The sequence below is a fragment of the Sminthopsis crassicaudata genome, chromosome 4, assembly GCF_048593235.1.
Source record: "Sminthopsis crassicaudata isolate SCR6 chromosome 4, ASM4859323v1, whole genome shotgun sequence".
Lineage (NCBI taxonomy): Eukaryota > Metazoa > Chordata > Mammalia > Dasyuromorphia > Dasyuridae > Sminthopsis > Sminthopsis crassicaudata.
This window is the reverse complement of record NC_133620.1, coordinates 137,066,083-137,081,736: the sequence shown is the minus strand read 5'-3', so window position 1 is coordinate 137,081,736 and position 15,654 is coordinate 137,066,083. Positions and strand designations below refer to the sequence as shown.

The 15,654-nt window shown below is 33.2% G+C and overlaps 1 protein-coding gene across 2 annotated transcripts in view; it reads right to left on the bottom strand.

Moving 5' to 3' along the window:
* Window positions 1-15,654, bottom strand: part of NOX3 (NADPH oxidase 3) — a 108,212-nt gene that overhangs the window by 17,056 nt on the left and 75,502 nt on the right. For both annotated transcript variants that reach the window (XM_074265294.1, XM_074265293.1), the window contains one exon: window positions 15,448-15,572. In XM_074265294.1, coding sequence (XP_074121395.1) covers window positions 15,448-15,572 — 125 coding nt within the window. The remainder of the gene's footprint in view (window positions 1-15,447; window positions 15,573-15,654) is intronic.

Here is a 15,654-nt window from a genome sequence, read left to right as displayed (position 1 = left end):
TAGTTCCAAATTGCTCTCCAGAATGGTTGGATCCATTCACAGTTCCACCAAGAATGTATCAGTTACCCAGTTTTCCCATATCCTTTCCAACATTCATTATTATCTTTTCCTGTCATCTTAGCCAATCTGAGAGGTATGTAATGGTATCTCAGAATTGTCTTAATTTGCATTTCTCTGATCAGTAGTGATTTGGAGCACCTTTTCATATAACTAGAAATAGTTTCAATTTCTTCATGTGAAAATTGTCTGTTTATATCCTTTGACCATTTATCAATTGGAGAATGGGTTGATTTCTTATAAATTTGAGTCAATAATATAATTTGGAAATGTGGCCTTTATCAGAACCTTTGAATGTAAAAATGTTTTCCCAGTTTATTGTTTCCCTTCTAATCTTCTCTGCATTATTTTGTTTGTACAAAACCTTTTTAACTTAATATAATCAAAATTATCTATTTTGTGATCAATAATGATCTCTAGTTCTCCTTTGGACACAAATTCCTTCCTCCTCCACAGGTCTGAGAGGTAAACTATCCTTTGTTTTTCTAATTTATTTCTAATCTCATAGAATGTAAACTTTTTGAGGCCAAGGACTATTTTGCTTTTATATATAATAGTAATAAGGAGATAATAAATATTCAATGAATTAATAACTTTAATGACATTAAAGTAGCAAGAATTATCAGCAATTGGGGAATGGTGAACAAATTATGATGAGAATATAATAGAATATTACTGTGTTGTAATAAATAAGGAAAAGCTTAAAGAAACATGAAAAGACTTGCATGAAATGACAGTTAAGAAAGAAGAAAAAAGAATAATATGCACAATGACTACAACACATACATGAAAGCAATTCTAAAAGGAAACAAAGCTCAGTTCAAATTCAACTGATAATATTGATTACAGATGATTAAAGCACTCATAATTTCTTTCTTTCTGTTAATAGAATAATCTACTAAAAATGGAAATAAACATTTTCAGTTGCAGTCATTCTATTAGGAAGTGTTGTTGTATTGCTTAATTATTTTTATATAGAAAAGTAGGGTTAATTCTAGTCTACAATCCACTCTACTCCCAGTCCTGGTTTGTGCTTTCAGGGGAAAGGAGAAGAGGCAGAAAGACCACTGAGTGCAATTTCTTACCCTAAGGAATCTCACCTCTAGAATCAAATGTAAAAATCCTATGTCATTCAAAGCCCTTTATAACCTGGCTCTTTCCAGACCATACTTACTCATGCATGCACACTTTGTAATCTAGTAACGGTTTCTTTGCAATTCCTTTCACCAGACACACTATCTAATGATTGACCATTTTCACTAAATGTCCTCCAAGTCTAGAATCCCACCCTCCTCATCTCTTGGCTTCCATATTAACTAAAGGTCTTAACTAAAACTCCACCTTATCCAGGAGGCCTTTCCTGTTCCCCTTTAATGTTAATGTCTTCCTTCTGTTGATTTTCTCCAATTTATCCTGTATATATCTTGTTTCAACATAGTTCTTTTCATGTTGTCTCTCCCTGTGTCAGCTGTGAGAAGAGTGACTATCCTTTTGCTTTTGTATTCCCAGTGCTTAGAAATCAGTGGACACTTAATGAATGCTTCTTGATTAATGAATTCTTCTTGATTTGACTTAAACATTTTATTAAACATCAATTATGTTTTATCTACACACTGTTATAGCTACAGAAAATACAAAGAAAGATATAAATTTAAAAAATTTATTATTATTGTCATAAGTCAAACTATACCTGACCTGTTCAATATGACCCTGCCTGATCAGAGGTTGTGGGGTGTTTCAGAAAATGAGACCTTCCTTGTCTCTCCCAAGTCATACCAGGCAAATCATGGTCTACTCTGTTCCAACCGAAGTCCACTCTATTAAAATGGTTCCAGTTGTCTATGGTCCAGTTGTCTGGGATTAGAAATTCTAATAATCATAGTAATCATATTTTAGCTCATCCCTGGGAGTATATGAAACCCTCACAGAGTTTTGATTAATGTTACATAGCTATGGAATTTTTCTGATTGATTTCTATGGCACCCTCAAAATCCAAGCCTCTAACACCATAGGCACTCTATAGTGAATTTTTTAGAATCCTTAGCAACTACTCAAATACTGCTCTTTATTATTGCAATAATTGACTTTTTGCAGGTTAGTACTTATAGCCCAATCCATTCCAGTATATGTCTCAACATGTTCTTCCTCATTTAACTGAATTCCAATTATTATTATGCCTCTGAGAATCATTAATAAAAGGGACTACTTCCAGGACATGACATCTGTGACAGGAACTGATGGTTCAACACAATTTCCAACCCTGCTTTCAAAGGTACCTGGCAAAAGGTAATTACAGTAATTTATAATTACAGTACATTTAAACTAATTTCCTCTCTGAATTCTAACTGCTACTTGAAAAGTCCTCATATCCATGGCAAAATTCCAGAAAATTCTTTTTCAAAAAAGATGCCCACTAATACAACTATTTGATTCAATGAAGTTGTTCCAAGATGTATATGCTTTCTTTGCCTCTTCCTTCTTTCTCCATGCCCAGTTGAATTGGGCTAGAATAAGCCATTGTTATTGCAAGTTTATTATAAGATGCATCTTCAGATTATTATAAACCTATGTGGATAATAGTGCTACTCTCTCAAAAGTTTCCAACTCCTTTCTTTGAGTAGTCTTATTTAAACATTTGGGATAATATTAGATGGATAGAGTAGTTTAGCTTTTGATTCTCTGTCATTAACATTTGTGTGTGTGTGTGTATATATATATACATATATATATATATATATATATATATATATATATATATATATAAAACATATTAATACATGACTAAATTCATAAAGTTCCACAAATAAAGATGAAAGAATCCCAAAGAGAGCATTCAGGGTCTGTGGAAAGTGTAAAGCCAGTTGGGGCATCTGGTACATAAGCACCATGAAGAAGACCAAATGAATGGTAACCTCATGAAGTTGATCAGCACCTCTCCTGATTGACTCACTCCTGGTGTATGGTATCTCAGATAGATGGTCCTAGTTTTCATGATTTTATTATTCACCTGATTCCTTGATTAAAGGCAATGCCAGGAATGGGGATGCTTCCCAGATTGACAGCCTCCTCATGCATAGATTAACATTATTCTATGATTTATACATGTAGTCACTATTTGAAGAACGTAATGGTCTTGGATTTTCTGCCTCCAAGATTCATTTAAAAATATGAGGGCAGCTGGGCAATTAGAGTATGAGACTTGCAATCAGGAAAAAAACAATTTCAGTTTCTACATAAAATAATTAGCTGTGTGATTCTTAGGTATCTCACAATCTCTGTCTCAGTTTCCTCATTCATAAAATGAATATAATAAAAGCATTCACTACAAATGTTTTGTGAAGATCAAATGAGATAACATATGTAAAGCATTTTATAAGTCTTAAAGTTGCCATGTACATATATGTGTATATGTGATATATATACTTCTATATATAATATTAATTCAGTTTGCGTTTACATAATAATAAAATACATTTTACTGGTGACTTGTTTTATATTATAGTCAATATTTTGTCTTCTCAATCCACATTCATTTTTGCAAGGAATTATACCAATTTCAAATGCTAGATACCAGTCTCATATTTGTGACACTCATTTCATTGACTATTTTATAAGGGATGCTTTCTCGATCCCACACACTGTTGCAGTATACTCTTTCTCATCAAATTACCTTGTTATTTCTTAATACATAAAATAAGCTTCTTGAGGATAGAACTATTTTTAATTTTTGTCTTTCTGTTCTCAGTGGCTAGAATAATCAATATCTTGCATGTAGGGCGCTTAAAAAATGAGTGGAGAACTGTTATTTGAATTACTTCCCTGTAGTTCACAACTACATTATCACGTTTAAGTCTGTAGTTTATATACTGTATAATGTTTATGCTATCATCCAAAAACTCTGAATATTACACAGCATCAATCACAGAATTTTTGAGTTGGAAAGGACTTCAGTCACCATCCATGTCAATCAATGCCCAAAAGAATTCCTACAAACCATATCTAAGAGTCATGATTTAGTTCAGGGATTCTTAAACTTCTTTGACTTGTGATCCCCTTTTCATCAGATAAATTTTTACATGACTCCAGGTATATAAAATAGGTATACAAAAATATTCACTGATAATAAATCATAATTTCATGATCCCCACATTCAGTTAGGAGATCCTATATGGAGTTAAGACTTACAGTTTAGGAAGCTTTCAATTCAAGTTCCCTCTTGAGAACTTTCAAAGAAGGAGAACTCATTATTTTTTGAAGCAGTCCCAGTTCTATGGATAGCTTCTAGGATGTTTCCCCCAATCATTTAAATCTATCTCTTTGTAATTTCCATTAATTGTTCCTGATTCTGTCTCTAAGGTTCTTTTCCACATGACTAACCTTCAGTTGCTTGGAAGTTATTTATGAAGTTTTCTCCAAGGCTTATCTTTCTTAGGCTAAGTATCCCCAATTTCTTTAACTGATTCTCAAATAATATAACCACAAGGATCTTTGCCATACTAGTTTTCTTTCTATGCTTATCATCTGATAAAAACACCCAGGATTTTTATTATTCAACCGTGGACACACTTATGACAGCTGTGTTATACATGTATGCATTCTATCTATCTATCTATCTATCTATCTATCTATATATATATATTTAGTTGCTCATATTTTTAAAATTTATTTTTCACAGAGATATTGATAGCATTACTTACTCATTATGACATAAATGTTCATTTAAAAGTTTAATAACAGGGACAGCTAGATGGCACAGTTAATAGAGAATCGGCCCTGGAGTTGGGAAAACCTAAGTTCAAATTCAGCCTTGGACACTTAATTTTTCCTAGCTATGTGATGCTGGGCATGTCAGTTAACCCCAATTGCCTCAAAAAAAAGAAATATATATATGTGTGTGTGTGTGTGTGTGTGTGTGTGTGTGTGTGTGTACATATACATATGTATATATAAAATTTACATATATATATATTTAAATAATGACTAGAAAGATGTACATAGCCTAGCTGTAACCTAGTTTTCCCAATTTATTTCATAAATTTCTTCTTCACAATTTCTTCATTCTTGCCAACTGGAAAAATAGCTATTCCCTAATTTTGCTTGTCATATTTCTATTTTGGTACATTCACAAAAGTCACCACTGTCCTTGGAACACAGCTCCAGAAAATTACTGAATATCTCCTATGTGCAAGGGCATGGGTTTCCTTATACACCAAGGTTGAAAATTCATTCTTTCCACATCTTTCTAGAACCAAAACTCATATGTAGGGGCAGATGGAATAGTGGGTATAATATGGGACCTGAGTTCAAATCCTCTCTCAGTCAACTATTAGCTGAATGGCTTTAGACGAATCCTGAATTTTCTTATCTGTAAAATGGTGATGATAATTGAATTTACCTCAAGGGATTGTTGTAAGAATAAAGTGAGATAACATAAGCAAAGTACTCTGAAAACCTTAAAGCATTATAAAAATGCTAGCTTTTGGTGATGAAGATGAGACCTCCTTTACCTTAGTGTACCCTACTATAGCATTTATGTTTTCCATAGACAAATATCCATTTATGAATAAATATTGTAATTCATAAAGCAGAAAACTTTCACAAAGCTGTTACAGCACAGATGTGGCAGCTTCCCTTTTATAAGCCCATGGACAAGTACTATAGATCCCCAAAAGAATTTAGTAAATGGTGGAAAATCCTCCTATAAAATATAATTTTCCAAGATTACTTAGATTATTTTTTAAAAGGGGTTTCAGTAAACAAAATGTAGAAACAGTGTGTATCATTCTTCAGTTTACAGCCTAAAAGCTATAGACCTGGGTGAATCCATAAGGCTCTGGAATAGAAGCAGCATTATCGGCATTGATCCATCTAGTGCTGCTGATTTTGCTGAGAAGAGAACAAAATTTAAATGAGTACAAAAGTACTAAAACCTGTTAAGAGCCTCGTCTTTGGAATTTAATAATAAAAAATGCTAGCAATGAAGAAGAAAATTCAATTTTTCACTTCTACATTGGCTAAATATCCATCTTATTCTCTGGGGGCTCTCCCTCCCGCCCTCAAACACTTCAGCTCTGCTATGGACAGATGGGATTCAAAATATTGTATGTCAGGAGATTTAAATCCTGCAGATATATGGAAGCATGGTAAACTCAGGAGTAATCCTACCACCTCCCTGGCTTCCTTGCTCCTATTGCCTTGAGCACCCTATCTTTAAATTGTATGTTTGTTTTTTATGTATTGGCTTTTATGCTTGATAAGTTATATGCCTGGAAAGACAGACTAAGCCCCATTTTAAAAAAAGAAATCAAATTACTCTATGCCCAGAGTGTATTCTGCAAATAAAATCAATAAATAGAATCTTTCCCTTGGATTTATAGGGACTTAGAAAGAAGACACAAGGACTACATACTCAAAGTTCATTTCTGGTCTTCATAATAGGCCCAATTTTAGTTTATCCTTTATTTTTAAATCTTTATTTTTCACAACTAGAAACTCTCCCAAATAATTTGTCACATGATTATATTTCATAGAACATTCTTTTGGGAATTATTATTGCTGTTAGTTACTTTAATACTATACTGAGGTAGGCATTCATATATTGCAATATTGTTCTATTTGGAACTGCCATCATTCATTTGTAGCTTCTTATTATATATTCTTTCATTAATGCCTACAACAATTCCTCAATAATATTCAATTATATTGTTGAACAGAGCAGCATAGTTTTTCAAGCCAAATTCATGTCACCCCCTACTTTTTTGCTAGTTAAAGGTTTGCCTAAATGGTGCTGAAATCCTTCAGAAGGCTGAAATTTGAGCTCTCATTTTTATCTTCTTCCTTCTTTCTCTCTTCCTTGTTTGTTAAAAGGCAGCCGTAGGGGACAGGACAAAATAGTTTTTTTTTTTTTAATTATCTAGAAACACATAAACCAAAATCAAATATAGCCATGTCCATATATTTATTCTGCTTATAGATTTTGGGTTTTGAATTTATCACTATTATGGAAATCATTTTAGCAAGGATTTAATAATAGGACCAATCCATTTTATATGTGAATCTTCTAGATGTGTTCCCAGTGGACATATCTAGTGATTGTAGTTGCCAGTCCCCATCGGTCAGACATTTGGGGCTCTATTACTTTTTGGAGAGTGCTAGAATAGCTGAATCAGATCTCTCCTAGCATGCTAGGTACCATTTAAGCCATAGTATATGCCCAATAAATCAAAGAAAGAATTCCAAAATCAACTACCTAGAAATCAAACCTTCCAGTAAAGTAAAAGAGTATTGTGTATTTGAGATCATGCTGATAGTTAAAGCTAGGGGACTAGTGGATTTTGGGGGAAAAAAGGTGTTATGTAAAGATAATATACTAAAGAAAGGAAGAGTGTCATCAATCCAGCTATGATAGAGTCCATTTTATATTGGACTATTTGATTATTTAAAAGAGTTAATATAAATGAGCTTGCAAGTTATTTCAGTCAATAGAATTCCTGTGTGCTATAATCTGAGTGCTAAGCAATATGCACATGTACAAATGAGAAATGAAGGGTGTGCATACAGGCAAATGTGAAACCAGATGGACACATTTACCCAAATTAACATGAAAGTATTTTTACATTCCTGAAAACAATGGGTGAGATAAAAATCATTCATACAATATGGTTCTAGTCAACTTCTAATTAAATGGCAGGCATAGTTCTACATTTTAAAAAATCTGTATATGAAAAGCTCATTTTATTTACTCGGATACACTTTAATTTTTTTCACCTCTTAAGCAAATCTTGAAAAAAGAAATCCATGCTGATATTTTAAAGCACAAAATTACATCTCAAACAGGAATTCATACATAGAAATCTCTGCTGCAAGATTGTTCTCTAGCTTCCCCTAGGATGAACTGTTGCAAGGATTACTATTACCATTAATATTGTCCACTAGGTAGGGCTTTCAAATACTCAAATAAATTTGTGACCTCACTATTTGGAAAGTTCCCTTCAGCTTCATAGATTGTGACCCATCCTTGCTTGCTCTCTCAGATCTAAGTCCTCCTAAAAGTCCAATAATGAGAATCTCCCTAATGGACTAGAGGCTTCCACACTATCTTCTGACATTACAATGGTATCAAGATCAGGAACAGCAATAACAGGAGAACTCCCTCACAGGCTGGGGCATATTATTTACAGTGGAATCTCTAAGGTGGCAGTGGGGAAAGAAATTATGTTGAAATTGAGAGTCATGGCTAGATATAGGCAGCTGCTGACAATATTATTTCAACATCAACATCTAATATTAAGTTAAGAGAAAGTTTATCACAATAAGGTTGTGAAGATATTATGGAAGTAGAAAATATGGAATACAAACTTGTTTGAGTGAGAAAAGCAATATAAAATAAAGAACTAGAATAATACATGAAAGTAAAACCCATATATAAATATAGGATACTTGAACACAGACCAATAGAATTTCATTGAGTACCTGAAATGGCTCTCTGAAATTTAGGTGCACTCTATAAAGCCCCACACCTTAATTTAAAAATACATTTAGAAAATAAATTCTATCTGAAATTATTGATTGTATTTAGTGGCAATTTAAAGTATCAAAAGATTAATATGTCCCCTATGTAGGGTATCCTTTCATTGAAACAAAGAGGAATTCCTTAAACTCTTAGATGATGGTCTTCATAAATTGCTGTGTTCAAAATAATTTAGCATTTCATGACCAAATATCTCTTGAAGAGCCATTCTTAACCCAGGTTGGCTCTCCAACATCTGACCCATAGCGTGTGGCCAAGAATTTCCAGCTTGATAGTTCTACCAAAGTTTGTGTTCCATAAAATCTTTAATGACCCAAAGTTGCTTATCACTATGTTATGATGAGACATCTGAGTTATAGTTTAGTGTAGGTTCATCAGCATAATTAATATTTAAAATAGCTGGATTATGTAATATAAACATTAGCTCTTTTAAGCTCTGGACACTGGACAACTGATTAGAAGATAATACTATCCAATTATATACTCTGTAGGTGGGAAAATGGAAGATTGTTAATTTGTAAAAGAAAATCATATGTAATTTGGTGAGAATAATTGCAGAAATACAATAGCAGAGTGTGTCTGTTTAATCACAGTAGCAAGTTCCTCTTGGGAAACTAGAAGATTTGAAGTCCCATTTTTAAAAGGGTAGAACTTTTAGTTTCTTTGTTCTTCTGTGTTCTTTGATTGCCATTACAATTCAAAATCAATGCTGCTATTATTGTTGAGTCATTGGAGTCATGTCCAACTATTTGTGATACCTTACACTTGCACTTTATTTTTTTGGCAAAGATACTAGAGTGGTTTGTTATTTCTTTTACTCATCCATTTTATAGGTAACAAAGGCATCTATAGGATCATACAGCTATTAAGTGTTTGAGTCCAGATTTGAACACATGAAGATGAGTCTTCCTGATTCCAAAGCTGGTGCCCTAACTATTATGGCACCTAGCTTCCCCAAAATCAATAATAATAATGCAAGATCAATAATACTCTGCTTTAAAGCTTTGATCACCTCTTATCAATGTCATTGCTTATTATCCTAGTCACTGCCCTAAAGCCTGAAAGGGTCTAAAGTTTAAAGGACCCACTAATCTTCTACTATTAAGAAATTCAGTGAAACTGCCTGTTGTTCTAACTCAGATCTTAAATTACTGCTGGATTTTAAGGCAGATGTTGGCAGATAAAATTCTTGAGTATAACAAAGAAGGAAATAGCACTAGACAATGGCTCAGATAGATAGTTCTGAGTAAGTGAGTTATTGGGTAAAATTCAAATCACTAAATATACACTGGATCATCATGGCCTGACATAATATGGATAGCATCTCAAAGTGGATGTGAAATTAGTCATATTGAGTAGTCATAAGAATACCAAGAAATGAGTATTTTCAAAAGAAGGGATGGCTTGTGGCTATATATTTGGTCAAGATTTTGCCTAGGAATATTCTTTTTCATAATTTAAATAACGTGTTTTTTTTTCTTTAAAAATTTCATGAATTTTAGAGAAGTCATGCAAAATAGCAGACTGCCACCATCTGTTTAGGACAGTTCAGTATTGCATTATTCCTTCTTAACTCAAATACTAAAGGTACTCATTGTCTCAAAAAGCCATTTATCTTTGGTAGGGATTGTCTTGGTTGACACCAGGAAAGATGATAGATCTTATCCAATGCCATGAAAATAGCTAATAATCCAGCTGGAATTAGAACCCAGGACTCTTCCTTTACAGCTGAGACTTCTGTTTAAATCACCATGCCAAATTTTGGGGGAATTTTTTCATTATTCAAAGTATTAAAGGTTATTTTCTAAGGATTTCAATCATCTAGCTTTATAGTATGTAAACTGTCTTGTGGATATTAGTGTGGACATGTCAGTAAATGGGCCTTATTTTTTAATATATACCCTTAGAGAGTGCTGAAATGTTTTTTTATTATACTTCTATTTTCATACTGAAGCTTTAATAATTACAAAAAATAATTACAAACAAAAACAAAAGTATAAGTTGTCATATTTCCTCTCTTCTACCTTTCATCTATTTTTAATTTTTCCTTCCTCTTTCCTTATTTGTATTCATTTTGATGCCCATCAATTTGTTTCCCTATTACTGTTATTTTTGCAATTTTCTGCTTCTTTTTTGTAGCCAGCACTTTTCTCTTTGATCTGCTTCCCTTCGAGCTTTTTTTTGGTGCTGGTTTTCATCTTCTTAAAAAAAGTGTTTTCTCTCCCCTTTTCCTTTATTCTTTTTATTTAACTCTTTCTTCTGGGAACAAGAGTAAGCCACAGCTTTGAGTGAACAGGTAAATGTTTTTAAGAGTAAGTCAAAAGGATTCTTAACTTTCTGGTGATGAATAGAAATGGTTGAGATTCTCACTTCAAAGGCCCTCAAGAACAAAGGCTTTTTCTTAGACCACTAACAAATCCACCAATTCCTACTGATCTATCTCTGCCAATAGAGATGAGCTAATGACAGAACAGACCAGTCTTGCAAGAGTAGCCAAGTATGCTTGGAAACAAACATATCCTTGACATAATAAGAAAAAAATACAGTTTATCTCTTTAATAACCATCTTGAGGAAAATTAATGTGACTTTGTCCTTTGTGCAGAACAGTAATTGGATTGTGTGTTTCATTTATATCTGGACAAAGGCCAGGATATTGAAATACTTCTAAATATTAGATTTTCTCTTTTAAAAATTAGATTTTATTGGCATTCTCTTTCCGAGATTTCTTCATTAAAAGCTTCATTAAACATAAATCTTCTTTTTACAAAGCAGAAAACAAAATTATTTTAAAGGGGTCATTGTCTTTCTGAAGGGTGATGCTTAGCTGTCTCATTGGTGAAATGACTTTTCCCAGAGTTCTGGTATTCCAGGGATAAAACAACAATTGACTTTTGCCTACATGTGTCTATTATTCATTAAAATGGCACTTGAAATTGTCTAGTAAGCAATACAGGTCTAAATTCAAAGGTTAAAATTTAAAAAAAATCTTAATCCTTTTTCTCGGGGCTAAGAAATACTGGATAGTGAAAGCATTAAGTGAAATTCAAACCCTGGGGCTTCCATCTGTTTTGGAAGATACCAAGACCTTTTTCAAGAAGCTGAGGAAGTTTACATAGCTATTGGGCTAAAAGGCACTTAGCTCCATTACTGTTTGTAAAAGGGCAAACAAACCTTTCTGACTAAAATGTCAGTAAAGAGTGAGGAAAATAAGATGAGTACAGCATGATGAAAATTTCAATCAAATTTGTAGGAACAAAAAAGAATAATTAGAAATGTAGACAAGAAGGTACATCGTAGGTAAATAGATCAACTTCAATCTCTGGAATTTCAGAGTTCTGGTAAAAGATATATAATCATTGAATATCATTTGGGCCCTAACACTTTCTAGCTTTATAACTTTGAGTGTGTCACTTAACCTTTGAGACTCAGTTTCCTTACTCGTAAAATGGGGATGACATTGGCTTTTCTTAAAACTATAAGGCTATTTTGAGCATTCAGTAAAACAATACATACAGCATATTTTGCAAACCTTAAAGCATTGTGTAAATGTGAAGTAAAATAATTATTCAATAAGGCTTTTAAAATAAGGGTTTAAAATATTTTTAAAAGCATTTTCACATTCTAGATAGCAATTTGTAACTATACCTAAAAGGTTATAAAACTACCCATACACTTTGATCCAGCAATACCTTCTAGGTCTATATATCAAAGAAAAAAAAAAAAAAAGAAAAAGAATCTACTTGTAATAAATATATTTATAACACCTCTTTTGGTGATAGCAAAGAATTAGAAGTCAAAGGAGGGATACTCATCAATTGGGGAATGACTAAACAAGTTGTAGTATGGAATAATAATGGAATATTATTGTGTTTTAAGATATGACAAGCAGGATGATTTCAGAAGAACCTGGACTCACATGAACAGATGCATAGTGAAGGGAACAGAACCAGGAGAATGTTGTAAAAGTTAATAGCAATATTTTTTGACAAAGATATTTCCATCCCCAGTAAGGCAATGATCTAAAATAATCCCAAAGGACAAATAATGAGTCATACTATCTGCTTCCAGAGAAAGAAATGATGCTATTTTCAATACATTCTGAAGCATGATAATTTTACTTCCTTTATATCTTTTTTTTTCTTTTATTCTTTTGGTACAAAATGAGTAATATGGAAATGTTTTATAAAATTGGACATGTATTACCTATATCTGATTGCTTACTGTCTCGGAGAGTGGGGAGGGGAGGGAGAGAGAATTTGGAGCTCAAAACTTTTAAGTAAAAAAAAAATGTTAAAAAGAACAACAAAAAACCTTTTAGTTTTCATGAGCTTTCTATTAAAGTTTACACAACATTTTAAAGTTAATAGAGGCTACAATGTCAAATTTGTCATTTCTTTATAATTCAAGCTATTGGTTAGAAGGAGAAATACACTTAATCCTAAATATTAAATATTTTCAAAACTTATATTTGACTCTTAAATGCACTTTTATATTTTTAAGTGAAAATGTGAGGTTCTAGGATTTAGTTTTAGACAAAATAATGAGTTGAACTATAAAGATCTTGCCCAGGAAAAACTAGAACTCTTAATGCCTTCTCCAACCTGTCCTTTTGCCCTTCTTTCTAGTTGTTTACTTCATGCTAGAGTTAAACAAAATTGCATCTTAGCAACCATACAAAACAATAGCCTGAAAGAGTTCCTTTCTCTGTTTCTCTGTCTCTGTCTCTCTGTCTCTATCTCTGTTTCTCTCTGTGTGTGCCTCTGTCTCTGTCTCTGTCTCAGGCTCAGTCTCTCTCTGAATGTCTATTTGTTTGTCTCTGTCTCTGTCTCTCTGTCTCTCTCTGTCTTTCTCTCCTTTTTAGGTTTTTGGTTCACCCCTTTCCTGGGAAGGGAGATAATTAATTGTTTTTGTTTTAAGTGACTTTCCTACTGTGCTGCAGGCTGCATGCAAAATAAGTTAGCAGAGATAATGTAAGATGTCAATAAGTGACATTTCTAAAAGGTGTAGGTGATAATATCAACATCTAGTCTAAGCCAAGATTTTTATGTGGGGAAAAAAGAAAAAAGTCAAAGGCCTACAGTGTCAAAAGTCCACTCATGAATAATTGAGAGGTGACTATAAAATGCTTCTGCAATTGATTTTTTTCTGACTAAAAGTTAAAAATTATAAAAGCAGAGCCAGCTGTACCATTATAAAATGGCATTATTATGCTAGTTTTTCCCACCCTTATTCCTTCTATAGAAACTACATACTAAACAACCATTGTTTACCTTCTCTCCAAGATATCCCCTATGCCCATCTTCCTCATTGGTTGTCATCCCCATCACTTCTGTTCTTCCACATCGGCAACCTCTGAGTAATTTTCTACTTATTTCTGCCCCTTACTAGCCCCTGATTAGCTATAAATTCTGACAGTGATTTCACCACATCTCCTTTATCATCCCTCTTTCAGCTCTATTCTCACTGTGATTACATTAGGCCAGTTAACTTACTTGACAGCTCTCAACTGAAGAATCACAAATCCTATTTGACCAATTTTCCCACTTTAACCACTATTCCCTTAGAGTGTATCATCATCATCATCATCATCATCATCATCATCATCATCATCATCATCACAACTACTGAAATGATCTTTTAAATCTATTACTTTGGCCAGACGCCACTTCTGTCCCTCGAAGACTGAAGAGACTTTAAGGCTTAACTTGTCTTGATACATCAAGCCCTTGATCTGCTTCCTCATCTCTAAAATGAGGGGCTTTGAGGATAGGTCATTCAAAATTCTTTTAAGTGATAAATCCTATGTCCAACAATACGTTTATCTTTCCCATTGGATACTTCTCTTTAGTACTGCAATCTAGAGTCTACTCTGTGCCTCTATTTTATAAACATAACTTTTCAAAGCCTTCATTATTGCCAAAATTCTGCACAGTCTTTTGATACCTTTTCCTTGTCTCTTCTCAACCATCCATAATTTTTCTCATCCATCATGAAATCTAAATAATTATTTAAATTCTATATGAAGTTTTCTTAAATTGATTAGGAAAGAGTTGACTGCTTTCCTATGCCCTGAATTCTTTTTTGTTATTTATTTTTTATTTTTTTATTCATTTTTCCAAATTATCCCCTCCCTCCCTCCACTCCCTCCCCCCGTATGCCCTGAATTCTTAAGGTGCTTTTCAACTTTTACAACAAGACCATCCAGTTTAAGCATGGTACTATCAAGGTGCTGGTGATTGTTTTTTCTTATGCAACTAGTTCAAATGCATCAAATCCTCTGAGGTTTCCTATTGGTCTGGGCTTCATTTTCCAACCTTGAAAAATGAAAGGGTTGCACTAGAGTGCTTCTGAGGTCTCTTCCAGCTCTACGATCTCATGATACTTTGAATATATACTCATACACTAAAAAAAAAAAAAAAAAATATATATATATATATATATCACTTTTATGTGATAGTGTACTGTGTACTCATGTATAGCCTTAATGGTTTTATATTAGTGACGGAATATCATACTATAGAAAGGGATTACAGTGAGTTTTCTAGTTATCTCTTTGAATTGCATCTGCCCTAGCATCATATCAAATTAAGATAGTTAGTAAATTCTTTCTGATGATGAGAATGATGAAAATGACAATGAAGGTAGTGACAACAACATGGTAAAACTAAGATGAATTAAATAAAGAAAACCTGGTTCCATGAATTGGATTTGCTACAAAGACAACAGCAAGATCTTTAACAATTTTTTTGAAAAGTACTACATTGTTAGCTGCCACGTCTCCAGTGGCTTTCAACTTCAGGAGCAATGTAGATTTATCCAGAGAAGGACAGAAGATAAATAATCAGGGAACCAACCTTACCTGGAGTGGTTGTAAGCCAGTTTTCTGAACTCATTGTTCCAATTAGGTCTTCCATAGAATGTCTTCTGCTTTAGACCAGTAATGACATCAGTACTTTCATCCCAATGTAAAGCGATATGGGCAGCCTAATGTAAAAATCATAACATGATATTATTATTTAGATAACCAATGAAAGGTTCCTAAGTTCCTAAGTAGAGGATCTTGATT